Source organism: Vulpes vulpes, chromosome 3 (genome assembly GCF_048418805.1).
Source record: "Vulpes vulpes isolate BD-2025 chromosome 3, VulVul3, whole genome shotgun sequence".
Taxonomy (NCBI): Eukaryota; Metazoa; Chordata; class Mammalia; order Carnivora; family Canidae; genus Vulpes; species Vulpes vulpes.
This window is the reverse complement of record NC_132782.1, coordinates 96,102,744-96,124,866: the sequence shown is the minus strand read 5'-3', so window position 1 is coordinate 96,124,866 and position 22,123 is coordinate 96,102,744. Positions and strand designations below refer to the sequence as shown.

General features: G+C 44.5%; 1 protein-coding gene across 50 annotated transcripts in view; it reads left to right on the top strand.

Moving 5' to 3' along the window:
* The window catches only part of TNRC6A (trinucleotide repeat containing adaptor 6A), a 207,413-nt gene that overhangs the window by 182,061 nt on the left and 3,229 nt on the right, over nt 1-22,123 (top strand). For 45 of the 50 annotated variants that reach the window (XM_072753650.1, XM_072753642.1, XM_072753635.1 and 42 more), the window contains 7 exons: nt 3,098-3,229; nt 14,073-14,231; nt 14,986-15,126; nt 17,003-17,110; nt 18,760-18,981; nt 21,005-21,075; nt 21,802-21,941. In XM_072753650.1, the coding sequence (XP_072609751.1) occupies nt 3,098-3,229; nt 14,073-14,231; nt 14,986-15,126; nt 17,003-17,110; nt 18,760-18,981; nt 21,005-21,075; nt 21,802-21,941 (973 nt within the window). Of the gene's footprint in view, nt 1-3,097; nt 3,230-14,072; nt 14,232-14,985; nt 15,127-17,002; nt 17,111-18,759; nt 18,982-21,004; nt 21,076-21,493; nt 21,621-21,801; nt 21,942-22,123 lie in introns of all 50 variants that reach the window. The other 5 variants (XR_012000602.1, XR_012000601.1, XR_012000600.1 and 2 more) reach the window with 1 other exon arrangement.

The following is a 22,123-nucleotide window of genomic DNA, read 5'->3' as shown; positions in this document are numbered from 1 at the left end:
AGCATGTTCTAAGCTTTGGGCAGGGGACTGGGGCCTGCTGTTGCTTCACCCTGGCTGGACTGTGCACGATTTGGCTTCCCTGGCATTCCATGGACTCTTCAGCTAGGACATAGGTTGCACTCTGAGTCCTTGGGATTGTTAGCAATCTCCTTACGTTTCCAGAAGCAGGCTCTTGTCAGTTACCACTGTGGGTGAATACCTTAGAAGCCATTTGTTGGTGACCAGGTGACCTTGGAGACAGTAGTACGGTGGTGAAAGAATACTCCAGCACAATGAGAGGTTGTGAGGTGACTCTCGTGTTTGTATACTGGACATATAAATTGGGCCAATGAGGAGATAAGTTTCTAAATATGGGATTTCCTGCTCTGATAGACTTTACGGCAAGAGATACTTTTAGGGGTGCCTGGGAAGATCAGTCCGACTTTTGGTTCTGGCTCAGGTCGTGATCTCAGGATTGCGAGATTGAGCCCCTGTCAGGCTCTGCACTCAGCACAGAGTCTGCTTGAGATTCTTTCCCCTCCCTCACTCCTGCTCCTCCCCCTGCGTCTGCTTGCACGTGCATGCACACTCTCCCTCTCTCTCTGTTTCAAATGAATATAAAAGAGGGAATCCCTGGGTGGCTCAGCGGTTTAGCGCCTGCCTTCATAGCAGGGCGTGATCCTGAGTCCCGGGATCAAGTCCCACATCGGGCTCCTGCATGGAGCCTGCTTCTCCCTCTGCCTGTGTCTCTGCTTCTCTCTCTCTCTCTCTCTCTCTCTCTCTCTCTCTCTCTCTCTCATGAATAAATAAAATCCTTTAAAAAAAAATCAAATGAATATAAAAGAGAGAGAGAGAAAGAGCTACTTCTTCCTGGTTAAGAAGTCTTGTAACCCATACAAACATGGTATGGTTGTCTAAATCAGGCATTGGCAGACTAGAGCCTATAGAGCAGATTTGGCCAGCTGCTGGTTTTGTAAATAAAGTTTTATTGGAACACAGCTGTACTCTTTTGTTAATGTATTTTCAGTGGCTGCTTTTTTGTGCTACAACAGAAAGGCATAGAGACACAGACCTTGTGGCCACAGACCTGAGATAGTTACTGTCTGAACCTTCACAGAAAAATTTGTCAGGTCTTGGGTCTAGTTGAGGAGTCCAGAGAAGTGGCAAATGTAATTGCTGTTTGCAAAAATAGGGATGATATTAGAGAATTCACATTATTAAAGTTTTTAAGTTTGACCTCATATCACATGGACTGTCATCAAACCCCAGTATTTAAAACCATTTGTTTGGGGATGCCTGGGTGGCTCAGCCGTTGAGTGTCTGCCTTCGGTTCAGGGCATGATCCCAGGATCTGGGATCAAGTCCCTCATTGGGCTCCTTGTGGGGAGCTTGCTTCTCCCTCTGCCTGTGTCTCTGCCTCTCTCCCTGTGTCTCTCATGAATAAAAATCTTAAAAAAAAAAAAAAAAAAAAAAAACACATTTGTTTTGACACCTTAGAATAAGAACCACCTGACCATGTGTTAAAGATTCTGGCTCCCACCAAAAAGTCTTTTTTTAATCAGCATCTCACATGATTCTGATGTTGATGATCCCTGGGTCATGCTTAAGAAACCCTCGCTTACCGGTCAGTTTTCTGACCAGAATATTTAAGATTGAAATTTCCATCCTTATTCCAAGAGAATATCTGAACCTGATGTGTGTTATCAGCAAAGTTCAAGGAAATTGCGCCCTGAGACATGGGTGCCTCACCCTTAAGAATAGTTGTTAGAGCAAGACATTTTTACTTTTAAATGACAGTGTCTTTTTTCTGGTCAGCCAGTTGAAAATTGTTATTTACAAGCAAAAGATAACAACTGAAAGTGATCATATTTCTTCATGCATGGTGCTCTTGGGAAATAGCTAAAGAGATCTATTTTAGGGACGCCTGGTGGCTCAGTGGGTTGAATGTGTGACTCTTGGTTTCAGCTCAGGTCATGATCCTCAGAGCTGTGAGATCGAGCCCCATGTGGGGTGTGTGCTCCACCCCCCCCCCACCTCCATGCCGCCCCACGTGCACACTCTAATAAATAATTCTTGTTTAAAAAAATAAAAGACCTATTTTATTAGAGATAAACTTTAATATTTGGCTTCCATAATTATCTCTTACCAAGAAATTGTAAAAATCAAAATTAGGGACACCTGGGTGGCTTAGTGGTTGAGCATCTGCCTTCAGCTCAGGGCGTGATCTCAGGTTCCTGGGATTGAGTCCCGCATCAGGCTCCCTGCAAGGATCCTACTTCTCCCCATGCCTGTGTCTGCCTCTCTCTTGGTCTCTTATGAATAAATAAAATCTTTTTTAAAAAAATAATCAGGGATCCCTGGGTGGCGCAGCGGTTTGGCGCCTGCCTTTGGCCTGGGACGCGATCCTGGAGACCCGGGATCGAATCCCACATCAGGCTCCCGGTGCATGGAGCCTGCTTCTCCCTCTGCCTGTGTCTCTGCCCCTCTCTCTCTCTCTCTGTGACTATCATAAATAAATAAAAATTAAAAAAATAATAATAATCAAAATTATATGGAGAAACAATTTTCCACAGTTAATGCAATTATAGTTTTAACAGTTTTGTGGTTTGAAAACATTGGGTTATTGAATATTAGAATAGCTATTTAGGATTTCTATTTGTTGCTTTCATTGATAACGTAGCCACGGCTCTTTCAATGTTGTTTCTGCAAGCCTTGGCTGGGGGCCCAGAGAGTCTGTTCTGCCTGCCTTGCCTTGTCTGTAATCATTTGGCTATGCCACATTTGCAGGGTGATATTTATTAAGACACATTCACAGGATTGAAAACAGATTAGTTACGTGTGTTTTTCTAGAAAATGGAAGTTGTGGTATCAGAAGGAAAGCGTGCTATGTTTTATAAAGTGGTTTTTCAGGACACCCTGGGGGGCTCAGTGCTTGAGTGTCTGCCTTTGGCTCGGGTTGTGATCCCAGGTCCTGGGCACCAGGACTTCCCACAGAGAGCCTGCTTCTCCCCCTGCCTGTCTCTGCCTCTCTCTGTGTGTCTCTCATGAATGAATAAAATCTTTAAAAAAAAATTGTTTATAAAGTGGTTTTTCTATTAAAGTATTATTTTATTTTTAGGCTTGAACTCAAACTTGAATGTAAATATGGATATGAACAGTATTAAAGAGCCACAGTCAAGACTAAGGAAGTGGACTACAGTGGACAGCATTTCTGTGAACACATCTTTGGATCAAAACTCCAGCAAACATGGTAGGAAATACATTTTTGCATGTTACACATACAAAAAATGTAGAATACTAAATATAGGCCTTTATTTTATTGTCTTTATTATTTATTTTTAGGAGGGGGTGGGATAGATAGGGGCAGAAAGAGAGAGAGAGAGAATCTTAAGCAGACTCCACACCCATGACAGAGCCCCAGCACCCAGCTCAGTCTCATGATCAAGAATTGGAGGCTTAACCAACTGAGCCACCCAGGTGCCCCCTAACCCTAGACCTTTATTTTATTTATTATTAGGAATTTGTACCTCTTAACTTATTTTCTTTTTTTAAAGATTTTATTTATTTATTCATGGAAGACACACACACACAGAGAGGCAGAGACATAGGCAGAGAGAGAAGCAGGCTCCATGCAGGGAGCCTGATGTGGGACTTGATCCCAGGACTCCAACACGCCCCAGGCCAAAGGCAGGCGCTCAGTTGCTGGGCCTCCCAGGCATCCCCCTTAGCTTATTCTTTTTTTTTTTTTTTTTTTAAGGTTTTATTTATTTTATTTGAGAGAGAGAGAGAGCACAAGCAGGGGGAGCAGCAGGCAGAAGGAGAAGGAGAAGCAGACTCCCCGCTGAGCAGACATGGGGCTGGATCTCAGGGCTCCAGGATCATGACCTGAGCTAAAGTCAGATGCTAAACCGACTGAGCCACCCAGGCACCCCTATTTTATTTTCAATGTCTGTTTTCATAGCCAAATCCTCTTAGAATGTTTCCTCATTACTGAAAAATGCTTTATTAGTTACTGAATTAGTTAAAAAAGAAAAGTAAAATTAACCTTTATTATAGCTATTGTACAAAATAGAGATTAAATATACATTTGTGTTTTAAAAATTCTTCCCCTTTTGATGGTTATTTAGGTTTTTGCAGTTTTCTTGTTCTAATGTTATACTTAACATTTAGTCAGTTTAGTATGATGAGGGTATTAATTCCCAGCAGAATTTGATTCTGCCATTTTTGTTTAATGGCACATTTTCTTCATATATTTTATTGCTATGTGTAAATCATTTATAGATTCAATATTATTTTTTCCTCACCCATCAATTAAAATTTTTTTTCAATCTCATTTTCACCTTATCAAATATTATCATTTCACCTGTATTAATGACATATCTTCTGTTTTCCAAGGACTGTGAATATATAGGTACATATGGACATGCATGCACACAGTTGAGTATATGTGAGGAAAAATACCCTGAAGGAACTCATTGGTGCAAAAAATAAGTATGTGAAGAACTTTAGTACACTGTGATAAGTACTATGAACATGATTCCATATGATGGTACAAATAGCATGATAATGTGAAGTCCATTGGAAGATTGAGTCAGAAATGAGGAATGGTGGGTGTGGTAGGTGTGAAAGGGCTTCACAGAGACTGCTGTGCCGAGTCTTCCACTTTATCACACAGAGAAGTAGAGAAAGAGGAGCAAAAACAGTATGTAGCATTTGAAACGTTCAAAAACAGAACAGTCTGATGGGTTCTGTTGTGTGGGCCTGTCACAGGTGAAGGGACAAAGAGGAAGGAGGAAGGCAAAACTAGGATAATAAGTATGGAGCAAATCGCAGACCACTTTATGCTGTAAGTCATTTAAAACTTGAAAGTGGTGGCTATCCAGGGGCAAAGACGACTCAAGGCAGTATGAGACAGAAGGCCATGGATGTGGAAGGAGTGCACCAGAATGAGCCTTAGAATTAAGGACAGGAGGGCTGGCTGTGTAACCTAACTCCTTGGGCAAGCATGGGTAACATGACAGCTTGCAGGGAACATTGGTTGGGTGGGAGCATGAGAGTGTGGTTGTGCGGGCAACAGGGGGCGTAAATGTGGGAATCAGAGGCCTGGTGGGACAGATACTGAATGGATTTTAGGCTTGTTGGGCCTGGTATTTGGGAGATTGCCCAATACCCAGTAAGAAATTAGGAATAGAGGCCAGCACTCAAAGAAAAATCTGAGCTAGAATAAGGTTTGGTACTCATCAGAATGTTGAGGTCATGGACAGAGATACAGTTGCCCAGAGGGACAGAGCCCAGGAAGAACAAGGACAGCATCCTGGAGCCGTGCATGGTGAAAGGAGTGGCTGGAGAGATCAGATGTACAGAACTAGCAAAACATTTCCACCATATGGTTTTCTGTCTTCTCAGGTTAAAATGAATTTTCCCGTGTCTGCCTTGCGTATCCAAGCCTGAGTTTCTTTGTAAAAATGACCTCTCCCTTTCCTTGCACTGCTGTGGTGGACGTTACCATCCCTCATGTGTTGTCCAGTGCTCAAGGTCCTGGCTGATGGCATGTCTTAATATACAACAGTCCTTGGGCAACATAGGTTTTGAAGTCAGATACACTTGGTATTCCATCCCAGTACCTAAACTTCTTAAGCCATGGTGTTTACATCTACAAAAGGAAATTATACCTCCCAGAACTGTTGAGAGGACTGAACAAGGTAGCTCAGCTCTCCCTTGTTGCCTAGAACCTGGTGTGTAGTCATGGAGCAGCGGGTGCAGGCTTCCTGTAAGCAACCTGCTAATCTTGTTTGCTTTTGATTGACTTCAGTTAATAAAGTGGTTTTGTGTTTTATTTTGTCTTCTTTTTTAAACTTAGTATCAATCATCATTTTTAACTGTATTTTATTGCATACAGTTTTCTTTTGCACACATCTGTAATTCACTTAAACAAATATTTTTATTACTATATACATAGCAATTTATTTATTTATTTATTTATTTATTTATTTATTTAAAGATTTTATTTACTTATTCATAGACACACAGAGAGGCAGAGACACAGACAGAGGGAGAAGCAGGCTCCATGCAGGGAGCCTGAAGTGGGACTCGATCCTGGGTCTCCAGGATCACACCCCAGGCTGCAGGCGGCGCCAAACCGCTGTGCCACCGGGGCTGCCCATACATAGCAATTTAATGAATGCATTCTGGGAGTGTTCTCTGCAGAATACAGAGGAAGAGGTGAATACTTTTTCTCTTCAGTCTAGATCTCTGTCATATTTTTCCTCCTACCCCATTCTTCATTTACTTAATTGACATTTGAAAATTAGTCATTCTTTCTTTGTTTTTTATTGTTTTTAATTTATTTTATTTTTTAAGATTTTTTTTATTTATTCATGAGAGACACTGAGAGGCAAAGGCACAGGCAGAGGGAGAATTAGGCTCCACGCAGGGAGCCCTACATGGGACTTGATCCCGGGTCCCCAGGATCACACCCTGGGCCGAAGGCAGATGCTCAACTGCTGAGCCACCCAGGTGGCCCCATTTCTTTGTTTTTTAAAAGTATTTTTCTCAGATTCCTGGATGGCTCAGTCAGTTAAGCATCCGGCTCTTGATTTCAGCTCACATCATGATCTCAGGGTTGTGGGATCAAGCCCCCTGTCAGGCTCTTCGCTCAGTGTGGGGTCGACTTGAGATTCTCTCCCTCTCCCACTACCCCTTCCACCAACTCCTGCTTGCTTGTCCACTCTCTCTAAAATCTTTAAAAAAATTTTTTTAAATACTTTTCTATTAAATTTTTAGGCATATTTTTCTATCAGTAATACAGATTACTTGATATTTACCTGTTCTCTCACCCCCAGAATGTTCTTGTTTTCTCTACTTTGGCAGGTGGCATAATTAATATTAGGTAACAAGGCCAGTAGTCTTCATTTCCTAGGTACTATTGATGTCTCCAGACTTTTATTTTATCCCCTTAAAATCAAGAATGTTTGATAGGATGTATTACTCTGTTTGGTTGCTTTTATTCTTTCTTTATGGTTGTATTTTTTCTTCTTTGTAAAAGTGACTTCAGAAATAATCCTTGAGCTGGTTGTGGTTTTGGTCTTCAGCTCCAGAAAGGACAGTTAGTTTGATACCTGTATGTAAAAGCCTTCTGAATTTCAAGTCTTAGAATGTTGGCTTTTTTAGGGACACTGGATCACTCAATCGGTTAAATATCCAACTCTTAATATTGGCTCAGGTCATGATCTCGGAGTTGTGAGATAAGCCCTGCATCGGGCTCTGTGCTGGGTGTGGAGTGTGCTTGAGATTCTCTCCCTTTGGCCCACTCGTACTAGCTCGATTTCTCTCAAGAAAAAAAAAAAAAAAAAGGAGGGCACCTACCTGGATGTCTCAGTCAGTTGTCTGTCTCTAGCTCAGGTCATGATCCTGGGATCCCAGGATCCAGCCCCACATCAGGGTCCTTGCTCAGCAGGGAGTCTGCTTCTCCTTCTACCCCTTACCACTACCACTGCCTGTGCTCTCATGCTCTCTCTTTCAAATAAATAAAATCTTTAAAAAAGAATAAAAGGGGGGAATAATGGCCTTTTAAAAAAGCGCTTCAATCTTTTTTTTTTTACTTTTTTTTTTTTTTAAAGAAAATGCTTTTTCTTATAATGATAACCCTCCAGTTACTCTCACTTGCTCACCGAACTGCTCCTTTTTGATCAGTGGCTCCTCCTCTCTCCCCTTAGTATCTTTCTCTCTCCTGGCAGAGACTTAGAATCTTCTTGGGTTCACTCTTTGTTGGCTTTGTTTTCCCTTCTCCTAATATAAAATTAAACAGGGGCACCTGGGTGGCTCAGTGGTTGAGCATCTGCCTTTGGCTCAGGGCATGATGCCAGTGTCCTGGGATCAAGTCCCATGTTGGGCTCCCCACAAGGAGCGTACTTCTCCCTGTGCCTGTGTCTCTGCTTCTTTCTCTGTCTCTCATGAATAAATAAAAAAAAAATGTTATCCTATTATGTTAATACTTTGGTGTAATTTTCCTTTTTCCCTTACAAAAAAAATTCACATCTAAGTGTATTCAGGAGGGCTCTCTCCCAAAGCTGCCAGCCCACATGTTACGTTTTGTTAGACCCTCACTATTTTGAAAGTCATCTTTTTGAACCAACATCTATGTAAACATTCAGGCAATTTCACATACAAATTCTGACTTCTCGCATCTCATTAGAAATACAGAGGTCTGGGAATCTCTGGGTGGCTCAGCTGTTTAACGCCTGCATTTGGCCCAGGGCATGATCCTGGAGTCCCGGGATCTAGTCCCAAGTCTGGCTCTCTGTATGGAGCCTGCTTCTTCCTCTGCATGTGTGTCTTTGCCTCTCTCTCTCTCTCTCTCTCTCTCATGAATAAATAAATAAATAAATAAAATCTTTTAAAAAAAGAAAAAGTAAGAAAGAAAGAAATACAGAGGTCTGGCGGCCCCAGACTCCAAAGCAGTACACACCCAGAGCAGAGTAGCCCATAGCCCATGCGCTTGCGGCTCATTGTCCTCCCTATTGTCTTCTCTCCTCAGCTTAGTGCTGGTGTCATTTGTCTTTGCCCTTACTTGGGACTGTGGGGGGGGGGGGGGGGTTTGCTTCATTTCTCTTCTCACTCCCCTCACACCTGTGCCCCTCCTCTCTTTGGTGGAGAGAGATTTTCCTATAGTCCGTAACCGGGGAAATATTTCCCCATAGTGGTGTTTTTGTTTGGAGAAGGACCATGGCATTTTGCCTGTAACCGGCCTCCTCTGCTTCTTTATAAATGCTGAGCAGCCTTGCTGGCATTTGTGCTTCCCTGTTATAGATAAGAGGGGCTGTTATCCCCTAGCAGTAGAGCAGCATAGAGGTCATTGTTAAGAGGGGTGATGTAATAGTCATATTCAGGCTTATATCAGACATAAGCTGAGCCCGTGGGGAGGAGAGGCCTGTGGGGAAGGCCTTGGCTGGCATTGACCACTTGCAACACAATCTTAGGTGGGTTGTCTTTTTATCACCGTTTAGCTCTAGTAAGTTAATTTTGGAGCAAGAAGGAAGAGCAAGTGCAGGAGATCTTGTGTGTCAGAGGTGGCCAAGACCACTTTCAAGTTCAGTGGTTTACCAGAAGAATTGACAGAACTCAGAAAAGCTGTAATACCCATGGTTATGAGTATTAATTACAGCAAAAGAATCAATTGAAAGTTAGCAGGGGAAAAAGACGCTTCGGGCACAGTCCAGGAGAAATTTCCTATTGTCCCCTCCCATTGGAGTTTCACAGACCTAATTCTCCAGCAGTGACGTATGAAACCACGTACAAAGTATTACCGACCAAAGAAGCTCTCCCAAGATTGATGTCCTGGGTTTCTACTGCGGCCAGTCATAATAGTCATCAAGCACCTGCACCAGTCAGTCCCCAATCCCCTGCAGACCTGTCAGAGGTCAGATAAAAACACAGTATGACCCAGGCCTTAGATAGACAGAAACAGGTGTTCACCAGAAGTCATGTTATTGCCATAAACGATCTGGTATGGCTGAGGCCCAGGGTCTGCAAAGGTACTCTTACCTGCAGGGTATTCTCTGGGCTTGGAGGAGTTAAGAGCCAGGCCTGAAAAGCTCTTTGTACACTAGACCTACTGTGCTAACCCCTTTACTGCACAACCCCCAGAGTAAAGAAAGCTAGATTTATTAAGGGAAATAGGGTGGAATGGAGGCAAGGACATCTGATCGGAAAATTGTGTATCACAGCAGGATTGGACTAAATTATCTGTGATGCTTTATGGTCCTTAGATTATGCAACTAGAAGGCCATTTATAAAATCTTTTCCTGGGGATCCCTGGGTGGCTCGGCAGTTTAGTGCCTGCCTTTGGCCCAGGGCGCGATCCTGGAGTCCCGGGATCGAGTCCCACGTCGGGCTCCCGGCATGGAGCCTGCTTCTCCCTCCTCCTGTGACTCTGCCTCTCTCTCTCTCTCTCTCTCTCTCTCTCTCTATATATATATATATATATATATATATATACATATATATATATATCATAAATAAATAAATCTTTAAAAAAAACCCTCCACAATTTCAGAAAAAAATAAAAACAGATACCACATTTTCAAAGAGTTTTTAAAGAGTCTATAGAGAAATAGAAGGCATCATAAAATAATGAAAAACTGGGACCAAATATATGTCAAATTGATAAATATAAATGGGCTAAGCTAATTTATTAAATATGAAAGAAATTCACATTGAATCATAAAGCAAAATCCAAATCTTTGCTGCATACAAGGGACCCTTAACAAAGTAATTAAGAAGGCTTTGCTGGTGTGCAAAAGAACGAACAAACCAAAACAACAACCATGGTAAGCAGAATTGTTAGGACTTTGTGATTTAAGATAATAGGGGAGCCAGGAGAGCCTCTTTGCTTTCTAACTTAAGCAACATCATATCTATTCCTCTGATTAATACCAAAAGGATATTTTTGTGACATTTGTTCCTTTCTGTTGGATTTTATCCTGAAACTTTATTTGACTAAACTTATCTTAAAGGTCAGTTTGCTGATTTGTGAACATTGGACTAATGATTATCAGAAATTGACGGTGAGATAGTCATGTGGCAGAAAGAACTTTGAACCCTAAATCAAACAAATCTGAATTCTAAGTCGAATTTGCCATTTGGTGGCATACCCATTTGGAATTTTTCTAAAGAATGGGAATGGTAGTTGACTCAGATGACAAAATGGCAAAATAAATATCCTGGATTTGAGAGCTAACTCTGCTACTTATTAGCTATTGGCAAATAACTTAACCTTTACCTTCTAAATGGGAATCTGGTGTAGTACCTCCTGTGGTGTCTTGATGATGAATAAGGCAACACCTGCAGAGCACTTAAGCACTAGGACAGGGTGGGACTCTACTACCCTTTACGTGGCCTGTCAGCATGGACTTCCTCTTAGTTACTGCCTTCGTGGTTGGCTCACAACACACCTGCCTTTTTTTTTTTTTTTTTTTTTTTTAAGGATTCTATTTATTTATTCATGAGAGACATAGAGAGAGAGGCAGAGACCTAGGCAGAGGGAGAAGCAGGCTCCACGCAGGGAGCCTGATGTGGGACTCGATCCTGGGACTCCAGGATCATGCCCTGAGCCCAAGGCAGGCGCTCAACCACTGAGCCACCCAAGCGTCCCAACACACTTGCCTCTTAAGACCACGGTGTGTCTCCAGTGCAAATCCAGGCCTGCTCGCTTCCAGCTACACCTGCCACCCATACAACCCTACCTTCCATTTTCTGCACCTCCTCCCATGCAGTGGTTAATAAAACATAACTGGACTGTAGCTGCCTTTATGTCCAGCCTATTTTCCTTGTTAATAAAGTGAAGTTTTAATAAGTAGAAGTGGATTTATTTATTTATTTATTTATTTATTTATTTATTTATTTATTTATTTATTTATTTATTACTGAAAGGGGGGAATACGTAGATCTCAGGTTCTTGCAGAAGAGTGAATCACTTAAAATTTGGCATCTGTGCTTGCTTACTGTGTATTACTTGCAACTGTTACTTTGTTCATACCCCACTCAGCTCCCAAGTGATTTTAATTCACTTTACAAAAAAGACACACTTTTCACTCAGATAAAAGTAAGTAGATAAGGAAGCAAGAGAAGAGAGGGGATGGAATTGGTGGAATAAGTGTGCCAAGTCAGGAATCGGTTGATGCCCACCAGCACTGGTGACATGAGGTCCTGTCAAAAGGCCAGCTCTGCTACCGGAAGAACTGATCCAGAAAGTGGGGCACTATGACTGCAACCAGGGGAGCCTTTGTCATGGAGTAAACAAGGCCTAAAGCAACATTTAGGGCTCTCCTGTATTTTTCCAGACGCTCATAGCCAGAGCAGCCTTGTGTCTGTGGTAAAGGCTTTTCCTCACACCTGTTTCAGAGCTGGCAGGAGTGGGTGGGTGTTGGTTTTCCTCTTCACCCTCTCTCCTCCTAACTAGCAAGCGTGCATCCTCACATTGGGTTATTGAAGCTAGAAGCTTAGTTCACATATAATGCAATTACCTTTTAAAAGTATGGCTCGGTGACTTTTAGTATCCTCTGAGTTGTGCGAGTTGAACATTTCCCCTGCCCCAGAAGAGCCCTGGAGGAGTTTCTCCTTGCACCGCCCCTTCCCTTCCCTCCCAGTCGTGCACAAGAACGAGTCTGTGTGCCGTGGATTTGCCTGTGCTGGACGATTCATGGTGGTGGAACCATATGTGATCCAGTCCTCTGTGATGGGCCTTTGTTGGTGTGGCATGATGTTCTCAGGGTTCATCTGCGTGCAAACATGTATGCGCGTTTGTATTTACATTTGTATCGGACAGTGCCATATTTGGTTAATCCATTCATCCTGTGCTGGATATCTGGGTCTAAAAGATGTACTTGATTTCTTCCTTTCTCCGGCCTCCACACCCAATCCGTCTGTGAATGGTGCCCGTGCTCCTTCCACAGGGCACAGTTGGCTGCCTCGAGTTCTCTGCTGGCATGCCTTCAGTTCTCCATGCTGCAGCTGCGGTGATCTCAGGACAAATCAGGCGGTGTCACAATGTAAAGAACTCCTTGCTGGGTGCTCAAAGCCTTGCAGGAAGGGGTTGCAAAATCCAATGCCTTCAGGAACAGTCAGGTTTGGCAGGGCCTGGGGTAGCCAGAGCGCGCACTGCACACCTCAGGCTTCTGCTTCATGTTACTCACTCTCCTGGTGTTTGTCAGAACTTTATTTCAGGGATGCCTGGGGGCCTCCGTTAAGCATCTGCCTTTGGCTCAGGTCATGATCTCGGGGTCCTGGGATCAAGCCCCAAGTTGGGCTCTCTGCTCAGTGAGGAGCCTGCTTCTCCATCTCCTTCTGCCCTTTCCCCTGCTTATCCGTGCTCTTGGTGCGCGTACGCGTGCTCTCTCTCTTAAATAAATAAAATCTAAAAAAAAAAAAAAAAAAAAAAAGGTCTTTCAGTTCCTCACACATGCCAAGCTGCTTTTCTCCTCAGGTCTTTGTGCAGGCTGTTCCTACTGCCCAGAGTCTCCTCCCTGGACCTTTCTTGCATGCCAGCGTGGCCCTCCCTCTGTTCCCTTTCCATCCTCTGTGTACCCACCAGGCTGTTGGTAGACTATGCTGTAGTGTGGCCCGGCCTCTTGGTCTGTGCCTCCACAGGACCAGCACATAGTGTGGCAGCCCAAGCTGTTCTGCTAGGGGGCGAGGGGGTGTTCGCTTGTGTAAAGCATTAATCATTTTAAGATGTGTTCAGAGATGAGTATGGAGGATAAATCGCCAGAAAACAAATGACCGTTTATAAGCAAGAGTAAGTTGTCTTTTTGTGGGATTGCACACTGAATTCAGTAACAGGTATCTTTACTGATTCCGTGTATAGTCACAAGGGTTGTGTGTATAGGTAGAAATGTAAACATCCTGATAAAGGATATTTGTTTTCGTTATATACAGCGGTCATAGCAGTTTCCTGGATTCTCAGATACCTCTCTGCCACTTACAGTGTTCTCCACCATAATTCTTTCTTTACCATAGCCGTGCTTCTTCCCTCCAATTCTCCTTATTCACCAACCTCCCAACAGCACACATCCCCCTGATAAGGAGTCCACTGTGCCTTTTTTTCTTTTTTCTTTTTTTAAATTCATGAGAGACAGACAGGCAGAGGGAGAAGCAGACTCCACGCAGGGAGCCCGACGTGGGACTCGATCCCGGGTCTCCAGGATCATGCCCTGGGCCGAAGGCAGTGCTAAACCGCCGAGCCACCCGGACTGCCCCACTGTGCCTGTTTTTAATTCAGGCCAAAATACAAGTGTTTTAATGATTTGGAATTAAGTTTGTGCCCATACTCTGGTCACTTATTGATGATTATGGGCCCTGTTTTTCTCCTTAAAATAAAATTCACTTGATAATGTTCAGACCTCAGGACATAAGAGAACTAAAAGTGATTGAAGCCTGGAAGAGTTCAGAGTTTTCTTTTCCCCTTGCCTTTTCACTCAATCTACAGAACACAGTTTGGGACCACAGATACAATACAGAGTGTTCTTGTGAAACTATAAGAAGTAAATTTGCTAGTGTATTTTGCCTCACATTCATTTTCATTTTTTTCTCTTTAGGTGCTATTTCAAGTGGTTTCAGGCTGGAAGAGTCTCCATTTGTTCCCTATGACTTTATGAACAGCAGTACTTCTCCAGCCAGCCCTCCGGGTTCAATAGGAGATGGCTGGCCACGTGCCAAATCGCCTAACGGCTCTAGCAGTGTTAACTGGCCACCAGGTAAAAGGCTGACGGCTTCTATCACAGTGCTTTGTTTCCATTGTGATTTCCTTATCTCTAGATGTTCTAGTGAAGTAGCCCAGTTCTGGCAGATTGGACTGACTTCTGCTAAAGGTGGGAAAAGTGCACACATGACACATGGAAAGCTCAGCATTGAGTCTCGGGTAGAGGAGCCAGTCTGGCATGTAACCAGGCAGTGAAGGGGATTGAGCCTCACTGGCTGGTGTAAGGAAGAGCATATAGCCTTTGTTCAGTGTTCCTCTTCATCTGCGTCAGGGGACTAACTTGATGGTGTTTCATCCTGACTGAGGCATTATGAAAAATGCACTTAAAGTCTTCCTTTCTGTTTACATTGCTATAGCTCATAATCTAATAAAGCACTTTAAAATGTTACCGTTTAGGAGCAGCTGGCTGGCTCAGTCTGTAGAGCATACAGCTCTTGATCTCCAGGTTGTGAGTTTGAATTTCACATTGGGTGTACAGTTTACTTAAAAATAAAATTTAAAAATAAAACGTTACAGTCTAAAAACATATAAACACAGATGATTTCACTTGTAAAAATACGCAAGTTTTTCATAAATAGCCCCTTATGTTACACTAATCATAGTACTGAATCAACCTTTTAGAGTGTTAGTATTAACTGGAAAATACTTAAGAATTGCATAGACATTAGGAATATAATTTTTAGATGTTTAATAATGGATTTTTTTAAGTGATGATTAAGCCTGAACTAATTTTAAGTTTTTGTTTCCAGAATTTCGCCCTGGTGAACCATGGAAAGGTTATCCAAACATTGACCCTGAAACTGACCCTTACGTCACTCCTGGCAGTGTCATAAACAATCTTTCAATTAATACTGTGCGGGAAGTTGACCACCTCAGGGACAGGAACAGTGGTACGTAGGCGGGTACAAATCAGAATTTCTGAATGATGCTAGATGACATGGTTTAAGAATGGCTCAAGGCAGATGTGAAACTTTCAGCCTGTCATAGCACCTGACATCCAATGGAATCATGAAAATGAAAAGTGGATTCTCAGTTTTCCTATAGGTGACTCTTTGCCACTTTAAAAATGAGGAGGATTTATTATCACTAGATATGATAAACACATAGGTTTACTTAAAACAAAGGACCAACAAATATTTGTCTTCCAGGAATTATAGTAGCAACTGAAAGGTCGTTCCCTACCTTATAGCAAGTTTCAAGTTTCAGTATTGTATTAAGAAATGGATGTTTCTAAAGATTAAAAAGATTCAGGTAGTCTTCATTTATATAAAGAATATTATTATTCATTTATACACTGTGGTTGTTAAAGGACTTTTGTGTGAAGAAGCAATTTAGCTTTGTCTCTCTGAAAGTGAGTTTTTTGTTTTTTGTGGGTTTTTTTTTTTTTTTCTTTTTTAAGATTTTATTTATTGATTGATGAGAGACGCAGAGACACAGGCAGAGGGAGAGGCAGGCTCGGCTCCATGCAGGGAGCCCAACATGGGACTCGATTCCGGGTCTCCAGGATCACACCCTGGGCCGAAGACAGATGCTCAACTGCTGAGCCACCCAGGCTTGCCCGAAAGTGAAAATTAAGACCAGTTGAAGAGTCCCTCCAGTCCAGATGCACTTTTTAATAAGTTATCAAATAAAATCATCCTACCACCTACCATATGGGGATTCCTCACTCCAGAGTAGAGTATTCTGTGTGTGCACCAGAAGGAAGGTGAATGGAGTGAAAGAAAATATTTTCTGATTCTGTTCAAAACCTACACCCGCCTGTTCCTCTAAACCGTTCATAACAAGGTATAAAATGCTGTTTTACATTAAATGAATGACATTTTGTTAGTGGGTGTTTGCCATATCACAGTGTAAGGAAAGAATCCTCCTCATTCTAAAATGACTGAATTTAACAGACAACTATGCAGAAGTAGTTAAAGTACCCTTTGCTTTCCCAGCAAAACAGTGGGGACAGAGCCAAGGGTAGAGCCTCACACAGCCTTGTATGTAGTTGATAGAAGAATCAGGCAGAAGAAAAAAAAAAAAAGAATCAGGCAGCATGCAGAAACCGACTTCTTCCGTGTTTGTGGAAGATTGTTAGTCAGGAGAGTTTAGATCTGATGTTAGAAGAAGTGAACCATTGAAGGTTTTGAGAAGTCTTGCCATTGAGGGCACAGGCATTGATGGTGGTGGGCAAAAGGGATGGAGTGGGAAGCCAGAATGGAGCTGTTACAGATCCAGATGACAGTCCAGCCTGGGGCGAGAATGATGATCAACCAAGGGGTGGGGGGGAGTCAAAAATAAGGGGAAAGCCTGGGTTTGTGAGGCTGCTGGGGGGGGCGACAGAAGGTGAGGGCGTGCTGGTGCTAGTGCCAGGGTGCTCTGGGCGTGGGGGTTCTGGTAAGATGTCGCTGTAGTTCAGACAGGGCTTGGGGGCAGGAGGAACTAGCCCTCCTTTTGGAGCCCAGATTGGTACTGAGAGCCAGCATTGTCTCAGAGTGTCACCGTGGAGTGCCTTCTCACAGGTAGTTCCGAGAGTCAGGCAGGGGAGGGAAGATGCCTCCCTGAGCCACCCCAAGTCAGAATGATGAGCAGGCCCTTTGGGTGCACTGCTGTGAAGGCAGGTAGGCAGGTGCAGCCTTGGGCACCGTCCCTGGGTCCCAGCATCCATTTCTTTCCTTGTGACCTTACTGTTACATTGAAACCTCACTGGATGCTTCTGCTTATTCTTCAAGTTGCCATGTCCCTTGTTCTGGGGCTGACTAATTGGGCTCTTCCCCCACGTAGGGTCATCCTCATCCTTGAACACCACGCTGCCTTCAACTAGTGCCTGGTCATCCATTCGTGCCTCCAACTACAACGTTCCCCTCAGCAGTACAGCACAAAGCACTTCAGGTGGGCCTTGTCCTGGGCTTGCCAAGGAATGGGGGAGCCAGCACCTGGGGCTGGGGTTGGGGCTGGGGCTATTGTGTGGAACTCTCCTCTCACTAGCTGAAGTCTTCTCGGGGATGCAGGAGAATATATTCCCGAGCCTGGGAAAATACTTGTGACACTATTTGTCCCTTATTAAAGTTGACTATATTTTCTAAAACAACCCACTTTCGCTGAGCCAGTCTTGCTGTCATCCAAGAGCCAGCTCAATTAAATGCAATTTCATGTGAAGCAGTTCTCAAAAGTAGCAGCTTTTATTTTTGTACTTTCCAAACCTTTGCAGACTGATACTTCTGTAAAGTATAGTAAACCTGAACTTGGAATTGTTAGAAAGCGATCCCATAATTGGGGGCCTGTGGCAATGGCAGACCATTGTCCGTTTACAGGCGCTCGCTCTGAATTTCTGTACATATTCTGTCCCAGACCAGTGAGAACCTGCGTAGTGACCAGTCTTCCGACCACGCTTTGACTCACTCTGATTTAAAGGATTTGCACTTTAAAAATCAAGTAGAAAAGTAGTGGACAGTGACAGAAGTGATAAAATTTTCCATGCACTTCTGCCCTCTCGTGGTTTTTTTAGAATTATCTTCAAATAGTTTACTGTGGGCCTGATCACTGCACACCCCCACCACCATGAGGCAGCACACGTCAGGAGTGAGCTTTCTTTTTATCTATTTATTTATTTTTAATTTATTTTTTATTTATTTATTTGTTTGTTTGTTTATTTATGAATGATAGTCACACAGAGAGAGAGAGAGGCAGAGACACAGGCAGAGGGAGAAGCAGGCTCCATGCACCGGGAGCCCGACGTGGGATTCGATCCCGGGTCTCCAGGATCGTGTCCCGGGCCAAAGGCAGGCGCCAAACCACTGCGCCACCCAGGGATCCCTCTTTTTTTTTTTTTTTTTTTTTTGTTTGTTTATTTATTTGTTTGTTTTTTAACGCCAGACAGGCCTGAGTTTGAATCCTGGCTGTGCATGGTACCCATAGGCAAGTTGCTTAAGCTCTCTGATCCTAGGTAGAATGTGTGTCAGGATTAGAGGTAGTATGTACCTCGTGCCCAGCAGCCTGGGGCTCGGCACAGAGAGGCACCTGGTGAACGTCTGCTTTGATGACTCCTTGAGCTGGGACTACTTTTGTGGCCCTTTTTCCCGTGTGCAAACCAGAGTGTTCTAAAATCTATTTAATGACCTGTGTGACGATCTCGAGTGACTCAGAGTCATAAAGGTAAGGAGTTCCCAGTTGGTGTCTTAGGGCAATTGAAAGCAGTGTTTTTTTGTTTTGTTTTGATTTCGATTACAGTACGGTTTTGTACACTGAGCTAAGAATTTCATAAGTCTTGAAATTATTAATAACAGGCAACTGGTTTGAGTATTTTGAGTAAGGGAGTAGTTCCCTTTTGGCTTTTGTGGGGTTTTTTGGCAGTTTAGTTTGACTTGGGGATTTTTTTTTTTTTTTTTTTTTTTTTTTGACTTGGGGATTTTTTAACAGAGTTCTTTTTGGCTGATTTGCTTTTCTTAGGAGAATGAGTGCTATCATTTAAATTTTCTCTTTTCTAAAAGCATTATCTCCACCCCCTCCCCCCACCCTGTGTTTTTTTTCCCCGTGAGTAGCCAGAAATAGTGATTCCAAATTGACATGGTCTCCTGGTTCAGTTACAAACACCTCTCTGGCTCATGAGCTGTGGAAGGTCCCTTTACCACCTAAAAACATCACTGCTCCGTCCCGCCCACCTCCGGGACTCACTGGTCAGAAGCCACCCTTGTCTACGTGGGATAACTCTCCCCTTCGTGTAGGTGGAGGATGGGGAAATTCTGACGCCAGGTACACCCCAGGTAAGACAAACATGCTTCCTGGGATGGTTTCTTATGGTTTATTTGCTGAACAGGAACCAGTACCCACAGTTGAATCTAACAGAGACCTGTGCATTACCCACTGTGAAATAGGATTTGAATTTAAACAGACATGCAACTCCCAGCGCAGTGCCATCTTCTAAAATTTCTAGGTCTTTGTCTTAAATTTTACTTAAAATCGTACCTGGTTTGCTTAAGAACATTTAGCCAAAGACCTACAACAATGTTAAGGAATGGACGTCTTGTTTCTCTCAGAAGTTCTCCGGAGTGTGTCTGAGAACATATGCTTACTTCCTGCTCGTGGCAGGTGTGGAAAGGCTGGGGCAGGTGGGAGCCGCCCAGCAGGGCTGTGAGGAAGGAGGCCTGTGTGGATGGAAGCTTGGCCTGTGTACTGAGGATGGTCGTAACATGTATTGTTTCAAGAGGGACATGTAAGCATGAAGGAGGGTACTGGTAGTTAACCACACAGGGCCACCAGGCATAAGCCACACGGTCCCAGGAATACCACCACCCATTTCCCCTCCCTTCCTGCTCCTCCTCTACATGACTACCACTGGATTTGGACTGGCATTGTGTCCCTGCCCTGATGTACGTGTGCTGCAGTTTTAATTACATGAAAGGATCCAAGCTACTAAATGCATATGAATGTAGTAGGTGTTCTATGTGAGTGGTTCTTTCAAGCCACAGGCATTTCCAAGTGCCAGCTAAGTGACTGGTAGTAGTACACAGTGATGGAGGATAATAAAGTGGCCTAGAAGCGCCCTGCTCAGGAGGGTTGGTGGAACCAAGTAAAGGTAGGCCAGACAAAGCAGAGGGGACATGTGTGCCAAGGTGCGAGTGGCCCAGGAAAGCTCTGGTGCTCCTTGTTGGAGTTGTTAGAGACTTGAGGGTGAGATGACTCAGTGCAGGAAGAGATGAGTAGGCAGGGGCTGTGTCACAGAGCTGTCTTCCTAAGGCACACTGTAGTGTTGGTGGGGTACCTCATACTCCTAGGAATGATTGGGTCATAAAGTTCTGCTGTCAGGAGCACGAGTGCCTTGGGTCAGAGCAGTAAGGCCGATGTTGGAGCTCCTCTGGAGCCCAGACAGAAACAGAAATGTCTGGGCTATTGCAAGCTTGCTCTTTCTGATTGAAGGACAGTGGACACATCATTACAGTGGTTTCAGACATATGACATATGCAGCAAGTCTGCACCGATGCTGCACTCGCCACACATGGAGCTATCCTCTGCCCCACACACTATATCAGTACCACTGACTGTATTCTCGACACTGAACCTTTCCTCTGGGGTCTTAGTCATTCCATAACCGGAAGTCCGTACCTCCCTCTTCCCCTTCCCGTTTTGCCCACCACCCACCCCTACCGCAGCAACCATCAGTTTGTTCTCTGTATTTATAGGTCTGATTCAGCTTTGTTTCTTTGTTTTGTTTTTTAAAATCCATATACAAGTAAAATCGTATGGTATTTGTCTTTCTGTGACGTATTTCAGCACAATACTTTCCAGGTCCATCCATGTTGTCACACATGGCAGGATCTCATCCTTTCTTGTAGCTGAGTAATACTCCATCCTGTATACACACCACGTTGTCCTTAGCCTTTTGTCTATTGATGGGCACTGATAGCAAGCTTTGAAATCCCCCGTAAGACATGCATGCAGGGTCACCAGACAATACCTTCGATAATCAGAAACTGGGGTCTTTCCCCAGAGGGTGTCATTTTTAAATAGTGTGAGCTTTATAAATAGATCAAAAAGCATGCGGTGCAGTGAGCTGCGGGCTGTCTGAGCTCAGTGCCCAGAGGCAGAGCCACCTGCCCCAAGAAGTAAAGTGTGGTCAGAGCTGGAGCAAGGGGCCCTCTGAGCCGAGAGAAGAAGACCCCACAGGGAAGGGGAGGGGGCCAGGGGCCAGGTGGCCCTGCAGAGCTGTCACCTGATGGGGATGTGCATGTCCTCAGTGTCACTGAGGCCACAGCCTTGGAAAACTGACCTGGCCTTGTTTGTCCTCAGGTTCCAGTTGGGGTGAGAGCAGCTCAGGGAGAATAACAAATTGGCTTGTTCTAAAGAACCTCACACCTCAGGTAAGCAAGCCGGCGTCCTGGCCAGTAGACGTGCGCCAGGTGCACCGCAGCAGGTCCCAGTGTTGCTGAGCTGAGGCCGAGTAGACTCCAGGCTGGGCAGAGGGAGGAGTGATGAGGATGGTCCTCGGAGGCCTCAGGCGGGCTGCGGTCCCACCCGTGTTTGTTTACCCTGTAGAACGTGCACCGAGCCAAGCGAAATAGATCCCCAGTCTGGCTCCAGAGCCTCTGATGGAGCAGATCCGGGCTAAGATCGGGGTCTGCACCCTCCTGAAGGCACTCAGATCATTGTGATGCAGGCGGTCCTGGTACTGCTCTTGAGAAACCCTGGTCTGCTCTTCTGGATGGGAACATCTCCTTAGGCCCCGGACCACCCCTCCTCTGGAGGCTGGATGTTAAGAGCCCGCCCCTCCTCTCCCAGGGAGCAGTGCCTTGATGAATCCTGTCCTCAGGGCAGGGAAGAGAGAAGACATGAAGCCACAGCAGGGGCATGGCTAACTAAGGAAGTGGGGATCTGGGGAATGTCCAGGAGTCTAGAGGCCACAGAGGTATGGCTCTGGGACCAGTGGAGGTGGGGAGGGGGGCACCGTACCCCATCCCGGCAGTGAGCCCCAGTGAAGAATGGCAGCAGGAGTGAAGAGCCTCGGGCAGGAAAGAGAGGACGATGTCCCCGGATGGTCCTCGTGGCAGCTCATCTAACTGGCGGCCCCCTCATGCTCTGTTTCCTAGATTGACGGCTCAACTCTGCGTACTCTGTGCATGCAGCATGGCCCACTGATAACATTCCACCTGAACCTCCCACATGGAAATGCTTTGGTCCGTTACAGTTCAAAAGAAGAGGTAGTGAAGGCACAAAAGTCTCTGCACATGTAAGTTGGCCATCCGGTGTGTGACACTTGGAAAATGCCCTCCTGATGAGTAGAGTGTGGGGTTCCCTTGTGTATGGAAGGACAGCTGGTGGCACTGTGTGTCCTCTCCGGGCCAGCGCGTGGGGTCCCGCGGTGAAAGGGCATTGTAAGGCAGCGACCTCGCCTCTATCTTGCGTTCTAAG